Source organism: Phaethon aethereus (assembly GCF_964289735.1).
Source record: "Phaethon aethereus genome assembly, chromosome: 5".
Lineage (NCBI taxonomy): Eukaryota > Metazoa > Chordata > Aves > Phaethontiformes > Phaethontidae > Phaethon > Phaethon aethereus.
In genome coordinates, this window is record NC_138579.1 from 32,089,645 (window position 1) to 32,107,875 (window position 18,231).

The 18,231-nt window shown below is 37.0% G+C and overlaps 1 protein-coding gene across 2 annotated transcripts in view; it reads left to right on the forward strand.

Annotated features, from left to right (window-relative positions):
• PRKD1 (protein kinase D1) overlaps positions 1-18,231 on the forward strand; it is a gene marked incomplete at both ends in the record, with an annotated part of 141,697 nt that overhangs the window by 59,539 nt on the left and 63,927 nt on the right. For both annotated transcript variants that reach the window (XM_081999829.1, XM_081999830.1), the window contains one exon: positions 14,872-15,010. In XM_081999829.1, coding sequence (XP_081855955.1) covers positions 14,872-15,010 — 139 coding nt within the window. The remainder of the gene's footprint in view (positions 1-14,871; positions 15,011-18,231) is intronic.

The following is an 18,231-nucleotide window of genomic DNA, read 5'->3' on the forward strand; positions in this document are numbered from 1 at the left end:
TCATTACAGAATTAGGGAGCCCAGTAATCCTGTTATTTGGTGTTGTCTCTTTATCCTTTATTAATAAAGATCCTAGTTATTAATAAATGGAAGTAAAATAAACAACTGACCAAGGAGCAAACTAGTTATTAGTACTACAATTTGAACCAACATGCTGCTTATACTTAAAAAAATATTCACATTTCTATCAAATGCAGTAGAAGAGAGCCCTTTACAATTATTTTTCAATTGGCTCTTACTGTATTACCTGGAATATGGAATTAATGTTGTGAGCAGATGAAAGAGTAAGTGATTTTCAAAATCTCTCTTAACGCTTACTCAAAATGTAAGGGACTTCTGCTTTTTTCAGGAGGAAATCATGTATTTGGGAATTCTTTAATTAAAAGAGTAGTCTTGATCAGAGCTGTTTTGTTTTCTGTTTCTGTGGGGGAAAAAAAAAAGTTTTAAAGTTATCTTTAAGCAATTACCTAAACTGACATCTATCTTGAAGGAAATGAAGTGTATTTTGGAAGCAGAGAAGAGGTATAAACAAATGACATCTCTAGATCTCTTACCTTTATTAGATCTGTCTACATCCCTTACCTCATACACAGAATCTTTGACTGCATGTAAGTAGTTTACATGTGCAATCTGTAAAAAGATGAAAGACACTTGTTCTATGCCTGTGCAGTCTATTGAGTTATGTACCTGACTGAGTCTCCTGAATTGATGTAATGCTTGCTCAGAAATAGCTAAAACGCATCTGGTGGTAGACTCTCTCAGAAATGGGGGATGGGGTTTGGTTGGTTGTTTTTTAAACAATGTGTAGAATTGGCTCTTGAATTGGTTTCTTTTAATACTTCTTAAATTTGGAGTTTGTTTTCCCAGATATAGTATAGAATTAGTAAGACTGCAGCTTCAGAAATGGTGAATGCTTGTGAGCAAGGGACTGTCTTAAATATTTTTTGGTTAAAGGAACTAGAAAAAAAACGAGATTTTTTTTAGTGATTCATCATCCTTTTTCTGCCTATTCCCTGAAGGGCATGAAAATCTCTGCTCCAGTTCTCAACCTCCTTGGTGAGAACTGCAATCTGTTCATGAAGCATCTAAATAAATGGATGCCTGTCAACAATCTGACATGGTTGTTGTCACGTTCTTCTCCTAAACGTTTCACAGGAAGCTCCATAATTCTGTACTGGGGTGGACAGTGTTGGGCTGTGGGGAGAAGGTATACAGGAACTGTGGGAGCCTTTCTGCTGAGGTCCCTGTGTTGCCTTAGAAAGAGAAACGTGGCATTAATGGATCGGTGTTAGCAGAACAGTGCTCCCAAACTCTCAGTGTGAAAGAATGGAGAAGACACAAACTGTTAGTGCTCTCCCTCAGTGCTTCTGCCAGTGAAAATTTTCAGGGAACTTCAGCATATGCAGATCTGGTATGCGTGGTAATACTTTTGGCTACAACAGGATGCGAAGAGCAGTTTCTTTTTTGCATTCATTGTTGTGTGTTCATTATTATTACTTTTCTAAATAATTCTATTGAATTAACCTCTTAATCCACATCATAGAGAAGTCAAAATCAAAATGAGTGTGTTTTGATTTGCATGGCACATGAACTTTTAGAATTTTTATGTGATAAAATTGTTTGAGTGTTTTCTCACTGTCTGACTTATTGGACTTTCTTTACATTGGTTGTTTCTTTACATCTGTTTGCGTCATCTTCATTGCATCGGAAGCTGTAATAGACTATTCACAAAATGCTGAGGAATTAACAGTAGGAAAGCTAACTCTTGGAGAAGATAAATTATATTGACGAGTCAGAGATTATTTTAAACTAAGGTAGTCTTTACATCGTATTAGTGAAAATGAATTTCCAAGACCTAATCAACATATATACTTTTGGTGCATATACCCAGTACATGCAGTAATTCAGAATGAAGTACCTCCACAGAAGTCCCAGAGAAAAATAAATGCAATCTTTTTAATGGAAATGGAGAAAGTTATATTAGTGTCTTGTGGTAGCAAATAGAGTTACACTAATTATGCTAAAGATCTCTTTGGTTTAGAGACAACTGTTATTATTTAAGATTTTTCATGTTTAGTTGCATTGAGCTGTGGGGTAATGACCCCAGGCAGCAGCCACTTGCCAGACTCAGTTCAGGAGCAATGAGAGAAACCACTACCCCATCCCCCCTCTTCAGATTTCTTAAAATCACTGAAACAACATTACCAGGAATCAGGATTACCAGGAACCATGTTTTTACTCAAGTTTTTGGTTGCAACCGCACAAATAAAATTTAACAACCTTTTTGAGCTGGGTTTCTGATGTTTCAACTTTACTTTCTGTTTGCTGTTGTGTAAAAGAGTTTAGATTTAAAAAAAAAACACATTTAGTATTGTTGAGATGCCTTTATTTTGATTCTCTGCCTACGTCTCTTGCTGCTTGCCCTGAACTGAGAGTTTAATGTGAAGTCTGCACCCAAGTAGCTTGAGTAATGTGGCGTATACTCAATATTTTTGGCAGTGAGCAATTTGAGTGGCAGAAGGCAAGCTGACATGCAGTGGCAGGAGGCATAGGTAGCAAGAGAATATGTTAGTTTAAAGACACTATCCAAAGGAAGCAACTCCTTCACTGAATGGCCACAGGGAACAACCTGTACTGAAAGAAGATGACAAAAAGGTTGCTCACAGGTCAGGCTCTCTCCAAAATAGCCATGTTCCTATGTTTCATCATGGCCATGTTTCATCTGTTTCACAGATATTTCTGTGAGGGAGCTCAGCTGTATTTTTCCTCTGTGGTCATTATTGTTCCACAGACGGCAGCTGCAGCAAAAGTTGTAGTCTGGTGTCAGTCCAAGTCAGGGTGTGTGGGCAAAGTACTCTGTTCCTGACCTGAGAGAGATGGAGGAATCTAATTTTTGCAGCAAACCGCTGCTGCAAACAGAATTAACAAAATATGTGCATATTTGTTATCTAAAATATCATTTACATCATGAACAATAAGTTTGCTCCTTTCTGACGGCCCACTTGGAAAAAGCTTATTAATATCTATGCTGCAGGTATCACGTTGTGCTTTATAGAACGTGTGATTAATCAAGGATTGTAGTACAAAAAAATAAAAATACTGTAAATAGGGAATTACACCACCCATATTAAAGCATTAAGAAGCTTAACTAACGTTGGGAATGTACCAAATTGTGATGGTTCTCTGAAGTTCTATCTAAAAATATATCTATAAATAAACAAAAATGAGAATACAGGCTCAAGCCCTGGCCCAAAATCCAGTAAACTTTAGAGTTGTTTAATTACATGCTTCCTGATACAGTTTGAACCGTGCCAAATCACAGTTTTTTACGTGATACCCATATGGTTTGGGTCCTAGCATGTGTAAGGGTCTGTTTAAAACAAGCAGTGGGAGTGTCGTCTCCCTGCTTCTGGGGAAAGAGGTCGGCTATATGGCAGTGAGCTATTTCCCTGCCGCTTAGCCTCGGATCCAGACAATGGTTCCTGGCTGGTTTAGTGGGTATAATCTTAGAAACTTCTGTGTTTCACTTAGTGATTAGATCAGAAGCAAACCTTCTAAACCTTCTAAGGAATGCCAAGGCAAAAAGGAAGCAAGGACCCATATTGCTGCTCCCATTCACTGCTTTAACCCTTGTAAACCTCTCTCCTTGCTGCTATCCTCAAAGCTCACGAGACACCAAGGTCTTTCCTGTGCCTCTGTTCTAGGCCTATTTTCCTTGCTCTGGTCATTTCTCTTCCTAACCTTCCCAGATTTCTTTGGTTGCTTCTTTATCTTTCCAATGCAAGATCTTTATTAATCAATCATTTTTCTTCCTTTCTGTACCTGTGACAAATGGGCTTGACCTAAGCTTGTCTTGGGTAGTACTGCAATATAGGCAGTATCAGATGGTCAGTACTACTCTGTATTTTCTGACACTTTTCTTTCCTGCACAACAGTTGAAAGCTGATTTCCTGGGGAAAATAAAAAGAAAGAAGGAAAGAAAGGAAAGGCAATAGGCATTTCTTGCCTATCCTTGCTGTTTGGCTGCCTGGCAATTGCAGATGCAACCACTGGAAAGGTCTAGAGAGAGTCACCGTTTCTGAGATGTCTTAAGCACAGCATGAAACATCCTGGAACAGGGTGGAGGTACCACTGCCGCTGGAGCAGGCACCAGCTCCCGTTCTTACTCAGATGTTGCTACATATATTCTGTATAGCCATAGTGAACTTCTATTTAAACACCAGAGTTTGTGTTAGTTTGTAGTAACTGTAGTGGCATATGTGAAGAAAGTTTGAACTTCTAATTGATTTTTTTTTATAACAAAATCATGAAGTCTTGTGGTATTTTCTCTATGCATAAAGGAAAGACTAATATTTTGATGACAGCTTTGCGCTTAGTAAATAGAACCTTTTAAAGATCTCTTGGGTTTTGTAAGCAAGTTAATAGTGATGGCCACAATTAAGTGACAATTTAGGCAGTCCTCTTGGCCAAAAATTCTCTGATCTTAAGTATCGTGAATTTGCTGTGTTATAGCCTCTGTAGAAAAAGGAAATCCTGACTTCTAAAAATAAAATGCATTGTTACTTTATGAATGTAAAAGAAGAATGTTTCAGTTTGGTTGATATGGTTATTTCAGAAATTTTGTACAGTTATATCTTTATCTTAAAACATTTGTATTGATGTAAGACTATTTATTTATTTATTTTTAAACAAGTTAAGTTAGGTCAACAACCATTCAGTGTGACTAAACTTTTCCACATGCTGCGAAGACATTGTTTAACCCACAGACCTAATGTGTGCTGGGTCATTATCTTTGTGCTATGAAAGACTTCCAGGTTTTATCGAGGTTCTTGTTTCTGTTATGGTAATCACTAAGGACTCCTCTAAGAGGAAGGCTTGCAAAAATCTAACTAACTTTGAAGGAAAAAGTAGTAATCACTGAAGAAGATGTAGTTCAATTTAATCTTAAGAAAAAAGTCAATGAGGACTGAAAAAATTAAAAAAACAACTCTCGTTACTTCCTAGAATAAAGCAACAGAAACTATGCCTTACAGGAGATGTATAAAATTGTAGCAACATATAAAAAAGGCAGAAACAAAAAGAAGACTTTTTCTTTTGCACCTTTAGCACTGAGAATCTGTCTACCTGTTATGTTACAAAAACATGACCATTTTATTATGTTGAAAGAAGTATTTTTGCAAAATGATCACAGGAAGACAGTTTTTTGACTATTGGATTACATTAGTAATTACACTGAAGCCACCATCAATGTTTAGAGTGTGTGTTTTCCAGCTCTTCCAGGTAAAGTTGTTTATGTGGAAGAAATTTATTTCTCATCAGTTTTTCATTTGAGATATCTATGTTGTCACTCTTCCAAATACATAATTATTAAACTGAACTGGTGAGAGAGTTGTCCCACCTTTCCCTTTAGTTAATTTTTATTAGAAATTGTGCTTTAGTACAGCAAAGAAGGTGGCTAAGTATGTTCTCCATTCAAATGAATTTGTATATGATTAATTACTATTAATTATTGAAACCTCCTCAATTCATATTGGGAATACATTAACATTTAGATTTATCAGGTCTTTTAAAGCTCTCTTTCTTTAATAATAAACCCGTTTGATTGTCACAGTAATTGGATAGAGTTTTAAACATCACCAGGTTTTTTTTAGCAGTTTGTCTTTGATCCTTGTATTGTGAACAGTCATTAATAAGACTGTTATGGACGTACAGAGTTCAGCTTGTGTGTGCATGAGGATGGACGTATGCCATTGAAATTATTGACTGATACAATGGATAATGGATTAAATGAATTACTGAATACTTAGAAATTCTAGGTATTGAAATTTAATATGAGTCTGCAATTTTTTTGTAGGATCACTTGAAGCCTTTTTAAATGAAAACACTGAATTTGCGCAATCATTTGGCTTCTGTACAGTTATTGGTGAAGTATTTTGGTGAATTTTCTTGAGATGTTTACAGTTGCTAAGGGTAAAAACACTTCAGCGATTGTTTCCACTTTGGTATCTGCTGAGGAAAGGTTAGTGCCAAGCCTCCTTTTGCCCTGTGTTTTATAGATAATCTGCTGCCATAGGACACACAAGCTGGGCAGTACCAAATTATTACTTGCTATCCTGATCAGCAGCTTTTTTCACCTGAAAATGTGGTGGGTTTTTTGTTTTTAAGTCTTGTGGGTAGATAATGGTTACATGATATTTTCAGGAAATGAAAGAAGTGCACGACTCAGTCTGCTTACGGGTGACTTCAAATGTTGGTAGTGTTTCCTGTTTTTTACCATAAAAGCTGCTATACGATCATATAAAACATGTTTTACATTAATCTTTAGGCAGCAGTTTTTTAAGGCTCAATGTTTGGACTAAAAGTGTGTTACGCTTTTCCCAAATAATGCACTTTTATTGTGGTAATATTACAGTACATATAAGGAGAAACTGTTGGCATAATATGAGACAAGCATCGTTGAAAAGTCAAGAGTGGGAATGCTGAAAACTGACATTCAAGTCTTTGCTGTTGAAATTTTTTGAAGTAAATCTTAGGGTAATCACACCTCTTATGTATATACATATTATTTCTCATGGAGATGTAATTGATTAAAGTAATATTAAAGTAGTATTCACAGTCTGTGAATGATCACTGCATCTACATTCAGTGAATATTAATAGTTTAAAAGATAGTAAACTTAACAAATTTAGATCACTATTATACAACAATAAACACGTATTTAGAATTGTAATACATTTGTAATCACTACAAGTAACAGTAATGAACTCTTGTTCATAGTATATTTCATTTTCCATTTTAAAGTGCAGAAGTAAGAAACAACTTGCAACTTGATCCAGAAACATCATCTTGATAAAACTCGACAGACCCCCTCTACCATCCATGAAAGCTGATTTTTAAATAGAGATCATCTCTAAATTACAAGTTTTCCTCATCAAGCTGTCTGAAATCAATATGACTCTACTGTAACATAATTGTTTGTCTACATGAATGCTCTTTTACAGTAATGAATGAAACCTTTTATCCTGCAAACTTATATGTGTGTGCTTTATACATAGTTACACTGCTCAGTAGTACACAAATTGTAGGTCAATTCAGTGCAGCCCTGTAAAGGGCACAGAATCTGCCTTGAAATTTTAAGCTTGGTAAACAATCAGTTTGTTTACTGCCAGAATTTTCTTTCTTCATGGGAGTGATTAATTTTTTTAAATGTCATTGTCATTATGATTAAAAACAGTATATTGTATTTCTTTTCTTGTAGAAGAGCGTGTTCTAGATTATAGAATAGTTTGCTTTGAGAGTAGTAGTTGTTTATATGTGATATAACCTTTACAGTAGTTTTCCCATAGTGTACTATGATATCCCTCTGGTACATTACAGGCTGCGTACCAGTAATATAGAATGAGGGAATGGTACGATCCATCCACTGTAAGTCTGTTGCACTGATAGAAACATAATGAATGGCATCTACATAGCAAGGCTGGACAACATTAACTGCTCTTATAGAAAAGCTAATACTTTACATCTTTAATACATCTTCTTACGGTAGTTTATATTCTAATTTAAAAAAAAAAATCTTGTATTAAATTACCTTTGATTTAGTAAATTTATGAACAAAACCTGTGGATGCATGATACAGAGTTTCCTCTATACGATAATGACAGTTTTATTAAGAACAGTAATGCTAAGGTTAGCATTTTTTTTGACCTAATATTGCTGTGGATAGGCATAAGCAAGATTTCACATTGCTTGTGGACAGAGAGTGTTGTACTTAATAAATAATATAAAAATTAGCAATACATTTAGCCATTGTCCTGGTTACAGCTGGGATAGAGTTATTTTCTTCATGGAAGCTAGTGTGAGGCTGTGTTTTGGATTTGGGATGAGAAACTGTTGATAATGTGCTGATGTTTTGGGTTGTTGCTAAGTAGTCAAGGACAGTCCAGCTTCTCGTGCTGGGCTGCCAGCGAGCAGGCTGGGGGTGCATGGGAAGCTGGGAGGGGACACAGCCGGGACAGCTGACCCAGGCTGGCCAAAGGGATATTCCATACCATATGACATCATGCTCAGCATATAAAGCTTGGGTGAAGAAGGGGGTGACGCGTGTTCAGGGTTATGGCGTCTGTCTTCCCAAGAAACCATTATGCGTGATGGAGCCCTGCTTCCCTGGGGGTGGCTGCGCACCTGCCTGCCCATGGGGAGTGGTGAATGGATTCCTTGTTTTGCTTTGCTTGTGTGCGCAGCTTTTGCTTTGCCTATTAAACTGTCTTTATCTCAACCCATGAGTTTTCTCCCTTTTACCCTTCTGATTCTCTCCCCTGTCCCACCGTGGGGGAGTGAGCGAGCGGCTGCGTGGGGCTTAGTTGCTGGCTGGGGCTAAACCACAACAGCCATTTATTTTGTCCCCATTTATTCTAGATAGTAAATTTTTCAGCGTCATGATCATTAGGTTATATGAGGTTATCTACTTTCTCCTTCTATCCCAACATAGAAAGATCATCAGTCAGATGCCTGACATTTGATTTGTTCTGTTAAAATCCCTCCAATAATAGAAATTCCCTTTCTTAGGCAAACAATAAGATTTTTAAAAAAAATTCTTATCCTTGCAAAGCTTTCCTTGTCTCTATTCTAATTTCCTGTTTTGTATCCCTTCCTGTGTTTCAGATTTGCCAATCCTTAATGTTCCATGCAGAGGAGAAACAAATTACTCCCTTCCTATTGGCACCAGTCTTTTATGTATTTGAAGAGTGTAATCATTTATGCCCAGATCCCCAGACAGGGACTGCATGTGTCTAGGCTAAAGAACCCTCCTTTTTATGGAGGACATATCTAATATGATGTATCTTTGTGATGGTCTTAACATATTTCTCGTAAATCAACCTTAAGTAGAGAAGTTGAAAGTACAAGTTCAGAAGATAGAAATAAGGCTCTTAAAAGGATTCATACTGCACATCAGATAGTCTCTTCGATAAGAAGGAATGCAATTACTATTTGTATTTTCTTTTGATTTTTTTAAACCGGTTTTATTAAAAAATATTGTCAGCTTTTCCAGAACTTCAGTGTCTATGGCAAACCAAATTTTCAACTTATCTTCGGGTGTCCTGAACCTTTCATTCTTAGACCAAATACATATTGTAGTTGTCTGCTATTTCTTCTATTTAAACTGGAAAATATCTAATAAGTAATAACATCAAGACTGGGGATAGACTTATATTAATACAGAAATTTTGCTAAATTGCAAATCTGGAACCCAGAATTGTTTGTAAGTGATACAAATCATGTTAGAGAGCTGATACTTCTCTCAATTGAAAAAAATGGTGGGAAGGCACACTTGAAATACAAAACTAAACTGTTTAACAAGTTATTGGGCTGTGAAGGTCATTTATCCTGCTTCAGTTGTAAGCAAATGCACCTTAGATTAAACCACACTGAAAGCAGTTTAAGAAGATGCATTTTATTTCACACCTGGAGTGGGCAACCAATGTGTATATGGACAGTTGTGATGTCTTAATGACTATGACTTGATGCCTTGTTAAGCATCCAGAAATAGATCCTTTTTCTGAACCCCACGTAAATAATTTTTGACTCTCACGATTCTTACAAAAATATTGTATTTCCTCATTATAGAAATTACAATGACCATTCTACTCCTCGTAATTCCTCTTTAAGCAGCTATTATACCGAAACAAGGGCTTTTATTAGTGTTGGGCATTTAGATCCAATACTATAATTTTTAATTAGTTTCAGTTAGCATAGCTTGACATATATGCATTTCCTACTTTGCCCTGTATTTATTTGGCAAAAATAAATGCTTTTTCCAGTGTTGTAGTACCAAGTACTGGCTGCTTTTTGTTTACTTTTGTTTGTACATATCAACATTATTGTTGGCAGGAATAAGTTTAACTGTGGGAATATTTTTGTCACTGTTGCAACAGCTGGTTCATACACAATGTTTTATTTGGAGAATCCCACCATCAAAATGGCTTTTTTGGCATGAGAGGCTTGTATACTGTAGCAAGGTAAGAGTCTGTTTAATTAAAATTATAATCCCAATGGGATTACTTCTAAATTTAAAACGTTTATGAGAAGATTGAATCTGCCTGCTGCCAGTTCAAGTACTGGAGTAAGGTAAGAAGAGCTTCGTCAGCCATAGAGCACCACGACAAAAACATCTGAGTGGCTCCAGCAGGCTTTTAGGTTCATCTCAGCATTGCTAGGTCAGATGTTGAATGGCTCTGTAACACACTCGGGTGTCTGTCAGTGCCTGTGTCATCTGATTTTCTATGACCTAAGATACACTAGCATCTTTATGGATGAAGAGAGTAATTGCAGTTCAGATTACATTGCCTCTTGAAAGCTTTGATTCACTCCCACTTAATGTAAAACAAATTTCTTTAAGAGCTAGAGTAACTATTTCACATCTAAGCCATGAATGTAGTTCATTCTCAAACTGGAAAAATGCTTTTGGAAGTAGGTTGAATAATTTATTATTTTAATGATATTTGGAAACGATACCTTGAGAATTAAGGTCCTTCAGCATTATTTGGCTTATTTTTATAGTTTTAATCCTTAATATTTGCTGCACCTTAAGTATGTGATACTTGAAATATCCCATCTTCACGTTTGGGACTGTGGGACAAAATGTCACCTACGTTATGTTGTCTTTATGCACAATTAAGAATATTACATGTAAGAGAACTTTTTTTAGGTTTTTTTGCACTGTTTCTCAGAAATTCCTCCCCTAGGTAAAAACTACTGTTGTTACTGTACTAAGGAATTGATAGGTGATTTCAATTATACTGAAACTTTAAGTCTCTTCTGCCCCTTCTCCTTAAGGTGATAGAGGATATTACTTTAGCATTAAAATATACCTATAAAGTAACAGGAAGAAACAAAGACACACAGATTGAGAGTCTTGCGTAATGAAATTTGGTTTTGTCTACATTCTCTTTCCAAAACTCTGCCCTTTTATCTTCTTGTAAAACTTTTAAAATAACTTTAAGTTAATATAGTTCCTTAATATTACATCTCTTTTCATACAATCATAGAATCTTTGGGTTGGAAGGGAACTTTAAAGGTCGTCTAGTTCAAGCCCCTTGCAATAAGCAGGGAAATCTTCAACTAGGTCAGGTTGCTCAGAGCCCCATACAACCTGACCTTGAATGTTTCCAGGGATGGGGCTTCTACCACCTCTCCGGGCAACCTGTGCCAGTGTTTCACCACCCTCATTGTGAGAAATTTCTTCCTTAGATCTAGTCGAAATCTACCCTCTTTTAGTTTAAAACGTTACCCCTTGTCCTATTGCTACAGGCCCTGCTAAAATGTCTGTCCCCATCTTTGTTAGAAGCCCCCTTTAAGTACTGGAAGGCTGCAATAAGGCCTCCCTGGAGCCTTCTTTCCTCCAGGCTGAACAATCCCAACTCTCAGCCTTTCTGCACAGGAGAGATGTTCCCTCCCTCCGATCATTTTTGTGGCCCTTCTGACCCTCTCCAACAGGTCCATGTCTTTCCTGTGCTGAGAGTTCCAGAGCTGGATGCAGTTCTGCAGGTGGGTCTCACCCGAGCAGAGTAGAGGGGCAGAATCACCTCCCTCGACCTGCTGGCCACGCTGCTTTGAATGAAGCCCAGGACAGTGTTGGCCTTCTGGGCTGCGAGTGCACATTGCTGGCTCATGTCCTGCTTTTCACCCACCAGTCCCCGCCCCCAAGTCCTTCTTGGTAGGGCTGCTCTCAAGCCCTTCATCCCCCAGCCTGGATTGATACCGGGGATTGCCCAGTCCTATGTGCAGGACCCTGCACTTCGCCTTGTTGAACCTCAGGAGGTTCACGTAGGCCCGTTCCTTGAGCTTGTCCAGGTCCCTCTGGAAGGCATCCTGTCCCTCAGGTGTGTCAGCCATACCACTCAGCTTGGTGTCATCTGCAAACTTGCTGAGGGTGCTCTTGATCCCACTGTCTATGTCGTTGATGGAGATACTAGAGTACTGGTCCCAATATGGACCCCTGAGGGACACTACTTGTCACCAATCTCCATCTGAACATTGAGCCGTTGACCACTACCCTCTGGATGTGACCCTCCAACCAATTCCTTATCCACCAAACAGTCCACCCATCAAATCCATATCTCTCAGTTTGGAGAGCAGGATGTTGTTGGGGACTGACTGTGTCAAAGGCCTTACAGAGGTCCAGATAGATGAGATCTGTAGCTCTTCCCTTGTCCACTGATGTGGTCCCTCCATCATAGAAGGCCACTATGTTGGTCAGGCAGGACTTGCCCTTCATGAAGCCATGCTGGCTGTCTTGAATGACCTCCCTGTCCTCCATGTGCCTTAGCATAGATTCTAGGAGGATCTGTTCCATGATCTTCCCAGGCACAGAGGTGAGGCTGATGGGTTGGTAATTCCCAGGGTCCTCCTTGCTACCCTTTTTTAAAATGGATGCAATGTTTCCCTTTTTCTAGTCTCCAGGGCCTTCACCTGACTGTCAGGACTTTTCAAATATCATGGAGAGTGGCTTGGCAACTACATCAGCCAATTCCCTCAGGACTCTGGGATGCATCTTATTAGGTCCCATAGACTTATGTATGCTCAGGTTCCTCGTGTTTTGGTAATTGAATAAAAATTGAATGGTTTTGATGTGTAGGCACTAGTCATAATGCCTATGTAAGTCAAGAATGGTTCCTAGCTTCCCAGGAAAAGGAACTTTTCTAAGGAGAGTATGAAGCAAGTAGAAAGTGTGTGCACACTGATATCATGCAAATATGGCAGCAGTTCATTACTTCACTGTTTATTTCATGACAAAATACGACTTTTGGCTGGCTAACAACTCCATTAGAAGTGTAGTCTATATGACAATTTTATTTTAAATAAAGAAAAAGTCAGTATCTATCTTTACTAAGTTTTTTCCACCTGACGTTGCTTCTGTAAGTTTTCAATGTGGTAATGTATATCTTTTACAGAACTAAGTTATTCATTGTTTTACAGAGGAATATGAAAATAGTAGATACCATTTTTGCTCCTCTTAACAAGAACAAACCCATGCATAACATTTTCTGAAGGCAGCAGACCAAACTTTTAGAGAGCAAGTTTTGATCTGCAGAGAGATGGTAATCATCAGTGAGAAATATTTTGGAAGTGTGAATTGAACATGATGTAATAAGCCATTTTCAGCTCTATGAACATCGTCGAGTGCACCTTGCTGTTACTCTTGACTATTCATTCAACTGAGATTGTGAATATGAAGGTTAACTGGAAAAGTTTTACAAATATGTATCTCTTTGTATATGTAATGCGTACTTCTAAACAGGTATTACAGTGTTGATGGTGTCAGCCTTCTCAAATTTTGGCAATAGTTTGCCAACTCTTTCAGTTCATAAGTAGTAAATTATAAAGGTGCTCAAGGAAATAGCCTTGTAGTAGTATCTCGTATCATATAGATAAGTGATCTGTAGGATTTTTTAATGTGGTGCACAGTGCACATGAGCAAAAATTCTGTGTCTTTAACACGTGCTCTGTAGCAGAATTTTGGAGATACTCTGTGAGAATGTTTTTTGTTTCAGAAACTGAAAACTGTTTCTGTTCAGTACAAAACCTGTATGCTATATATAGCAACTTTTTTTCAGGCAAGTAATCTGCTCCACCAATAATTAGCAGTGGGTCAGTACTTATGGTATAATCTGGAATAAGACAGACAAAACTTCAGAGACTTAGGTGCCTTTTATTCAGATGAGGGATCTGACCATCTTTTCTCTCTCTTTCAGTTCATGCTTTAAAACTTTTTTTAAAAAAAAAAAGCATCACAAGTCTTGCAATACTTGGATAGGTTCTGAAGCTTCCAGTAATCAGTAGTGAATATACTGTTTTAAAGTTTGTTTTGCTGGGTTCCTTCCATTCTGCATTCTTTCCAAAGTGATTACAACTTTAAAAACTGCCAGTTTCTCTCACGCTATGTTTATCATTGTCTTTCTTTCACTGTGTGTTGATAAAAATTTCAAATAATACATAGAGTAGTTCAGTGAGGTAAAACTGAATTGACTCTTTTGTGTCAGAAAAAGGGTTTCTTGGCTATGATTTCAAAACAAAATTTTAGGTCTTTAAGCTGTGTGAAAAAAAAAATAGGTCTTTAAGCTGTGAGTGTGAAAAAAAAATAACTCCCATTTTGGTGCTGCAACAAAAAAGATGGAAAAAATATTGCTTAGATAATAATCTCAAGTTTAATTATAACCTCTGAGTTTTTTAAATTTCTTTTAGTTTAAACAGGACTTAATCTGGTTTCAAAGCTCCAACGCCTTTGCTCTGAAATAGATGACTACGATTAAGTTTGGAAATGTTATTTTATGTGTCTAGTAACTTAAGGTAGTATGTGTCTAGGAACTTTAGTCTCAACGAACAGGTATTTCCTAATGACCCATCATTTAGACATTGCCTCTTAAGCAGAGATGAAAAATATTTCTTCCGGCCTCAAGGCATCTTTTTGGCACTAATCTGGGGAGAGGTCCTAGGATCATGGAATAATACAGGCTGGAACGGACCTCCATCGGTCATCTAACCCAAACACCTCCTCCAGGAGAGCCTATTTAGATCACCTTGCTCAGGAACTTGTCTTTGAAAAGTTATCAGCAGTGGCTAAGGGATGCACTTACTGCTTTCTCCTTTCCTCGTGGATACCACGTTGCTCACAGAGGAAGAGGAAGGCCAATGATCTTACTTGCTTGGGGAATCAGAATAGAGTGGTAAATATTGTCATATGTGAAAAATATATATCCTGTTTGGTACTATTCTGAGGAATGGACTACTCTGCCTCAAAATTAACTATGTTAATTGTATTTTACAGTTACGTATTTTACTGTGTAGTAAATTTTCATGGGCTTGTATTTGCAGTTTCCTGAATGTGGTTTCTACGGAATGTATGACAAAATTCTGCTCTTCCGGCATGATCCTACATCTGAAAACATTCTCCAGTTGGTGAAATCAGCTGCAGATATTCAAGAAGGAGACCTGGTTGAAGTTGTCTTATCAGGTAATTAAAAAACAGTGAAAATTACTGTCATGCTTTTGCAACCAAAAGGATCCACAATATTTTTGACCCAGTTAGGATTCAAGAAAAAGGAGATTTTGTTTGTATGGACTTTCACCTCCATTGGGCCAAAATCTTTCTCGGAGGTGTATAGGCATATTATGCCTCTTAATATTTTTTTTTTTCTTTCTATTGCATTGTATACCTTTTAACAGGCTTTATTTTGTCCATGTTAATAGTTAAGCAACAGGTTAATTTTAATAAGTAATTTGTAATATGTATATTTTACATTTTTAGAGGAAAAAATCATCCTGTGTGACAGCGCAACCCTTTTCAAAGCAGCACAGTAGAAACAAAATGTAATAAGTAACAAAATACAATAGATATTTTAACATTTACTTTATTAACAAAGTAGCTTGAAAATTAGAATTGGTCTTCACATATCTTGCATGAAGTATCAACAATTTAATATTTAATTGGATAGAGGATACATGTTTCTATTAGTTGATGCAGCCAGTTCATAATTACCTGTGGAGGTATTGTCAAGGCCGTTCTTGCTAACAGTGACCTGGCTCCTTTTAAAGGAAGGATTTTTAGCTTTTACCTTATATGAAGTGCCATAAAAATGTCCATTGGAAATAGAGTAACTGTTTTTTAAAGCCCTACATAACAATACCTGCCAGGGCTGCTCTGAATCCTTACATGATCTGTTTTTAAAATTATTTAGGAAAGGAAGAGGAAAACTTAAATTCCAGGTGAGAAAGTAAAGAAAATTCTAGAAATATACATTATATATGGATGGCTGTCAAAGAGGAGTGCTGGATGCTTCTTGTACGGGACTGTTGATTGTCTGACAGGTATAAATGATAGCATGGAAAGTGAAAAAGTGGAAGTAAATAACTATTTAGGGCCTAGGAAGTACAAAAACCAGAGGAGATAAATTGAGAATATAAGTCAGTGCAAAGCCAGAGAATGAAAGTTACTGTCTGAGGGTGACCAGCAGGTGAAGGGATGAAAGAAAAAGTGTAGTATGAGTGAATCGTGAGGTGAAAGGCTAAATTTTGGAGGCAATGAAATGATAAATGGATTTAAGGGGCATATTTGGCCAGCAGAGTGACCATAAAGAGTGTATTACTCTAATTGAAGTAGGAAATAAGCAGAAATTATGTGACTGGAATGTAGAGGAACTCTGTGGATGCCATTAGGTGTCAGTAGGACTTGTCAAAATCTTAGAAGTAAGAAGAGATGGGGTATGTGACTAGAAATGGTGCAAAGTTTACAAAGGTATGCAGTAGAGTGAATGCTGGAATTGTAAAGATGTAAAGGTCGTATGTGATAGATAAAACTTAGAAGATAGCTGAAGGGCTTTATTTTTGCAGTTGGAACACTGCAGTTAGAGCATCTGGAAAGATGCGTAAAAATGAGATGACACTTATGTCATATAAAGGTAGGAACTGAATCTTTAGGTCAGTGTAGGATTAGTTAAGAGAAAGCCAAATTCTTAATAGATGCTGAAAAGAGTGGAGGTAAGAGTTAGGTCACATAATCGAAGCCAACTGAGATTTTTAATAGAGTTTTCTTGTATATGACCCGATTCCATACTCTTCAATTAGAACAGGAAGAAGTACAGTAAGGAATAATGCAAGTCATTCCTGTAAGTCATCATTCATCTTTTCCATATCGGAAAAGAAATTTTTCCCTTTTGAAAAGATACCAGTAATCTCTATTTCATATTTCCCAAAGAAAATAATCACTACAGATCCGTAAATTGGATGTGGTGGAAAAAAACCAGCAAGGAATTTAGTGCTTTATTTGATGTATTGTTTATATGCTTTTGAAATAGAGACCACATATCTTTCAGTTCACCAAAACTGGGCAAGTAGCTGCTTAAATCTTCAAGAGCAGCACTTTAACCAGAACGTGCAAGTGATAAAGGAGAACTATACTGTATAAGAGCATTAGGGGATTTATGGTTTTATTTTTTAGGCGAAGCATCCCTCTACAAAAGTGGTCAAGCATAAGCAACTCTGCAATATTTAAAGGAAGGCTACTATATCAGCATGTGTGAAGTATGGGTGGCACCTACAATTGCCCAGGATCCATATATTTTTTTCCCTTTGACTCTCCAGCTTAGAGTATACATTGCTGGCTGAAGGCCTGGAATTTTTAATACCACAAAGTACTGTTGTACTGTGTTCTAGTAACCAAATTTTAGCTAAAGGTTAATCCCCAAAGTGCACTATTATACGCTTCCTAATAATTCTGTTATACAGTTGTTGACAGCATTGTTCAGATATACAATTTTTCATAAATTCATCATAAATAAAACCAGGTAAGAAATTTATGTTTGTTTATTACCTTCCTGTTACTGATTTATGTCATTTCTGCGGTATACTAGTTCCCTTTTGCAATTCACTGACTGTATTTACTGTATCAAAAGTTGTGCAACTGTAGCGGTGTGTCATGATGGTTTAAAAAAAGAAAAAAGACAGAGAAAATAGCGGATTTAGGGGATCCATCTACTTTGGAAAGTCATTGTAATGTAGGAAAATAATAGACTAAGAATATTTTTGTATCTTAAGTAAATGCGAAATGCACGTGTAAGATTGTGATGTGTTTAAGTATTTTTTCATTTTTTGCATGTTGTTTCATAGTTTTACAGGAAATAGGGTGTGATCATACCTAGCCATAGATATGATAACCTATGCATAGTCATAGTATTTCCGAGACTCTAATTCTTAATTGCATTAACTTCTTTTCACTGAAAGCAATTAGTAGTTCTAATCCCTGAGAATAGTTCTTGTTTCAGTTTTATCATCCCTTTAGCAGTAGCTAGTAATAGAATTTCTTTCTGTCTGTCTCTTGTTGTTGTTGTTGTGGGGTTTGTTTGGTTTTTTTGGTGTCATGTGCCCCCTGTCCCCTCCCTGTATCTAAAGCTACTTCTGGAAAATATAAGGGAGAAGTATTACCATCTCTTTGACTAGCCACCAGTCCAGTGCTAACAGCTGTTCCACGTGTTATTTTGAGAATGCCTAATTTATGTAATCTTAACTACAGCCATCATTCATGTCCTCGCTGAAATAAAGTGGCTTTTTTAACTTACAATCAGGGTTGAGGAATCTTAAGACTCTTCCGGCAAGGTATATTGGTTTCTTAATTCCATATGGCCCAAAGAGTATGACTTTGTTTCCATGTTTTTACTGAACAACTGAAGTAGTAATTTT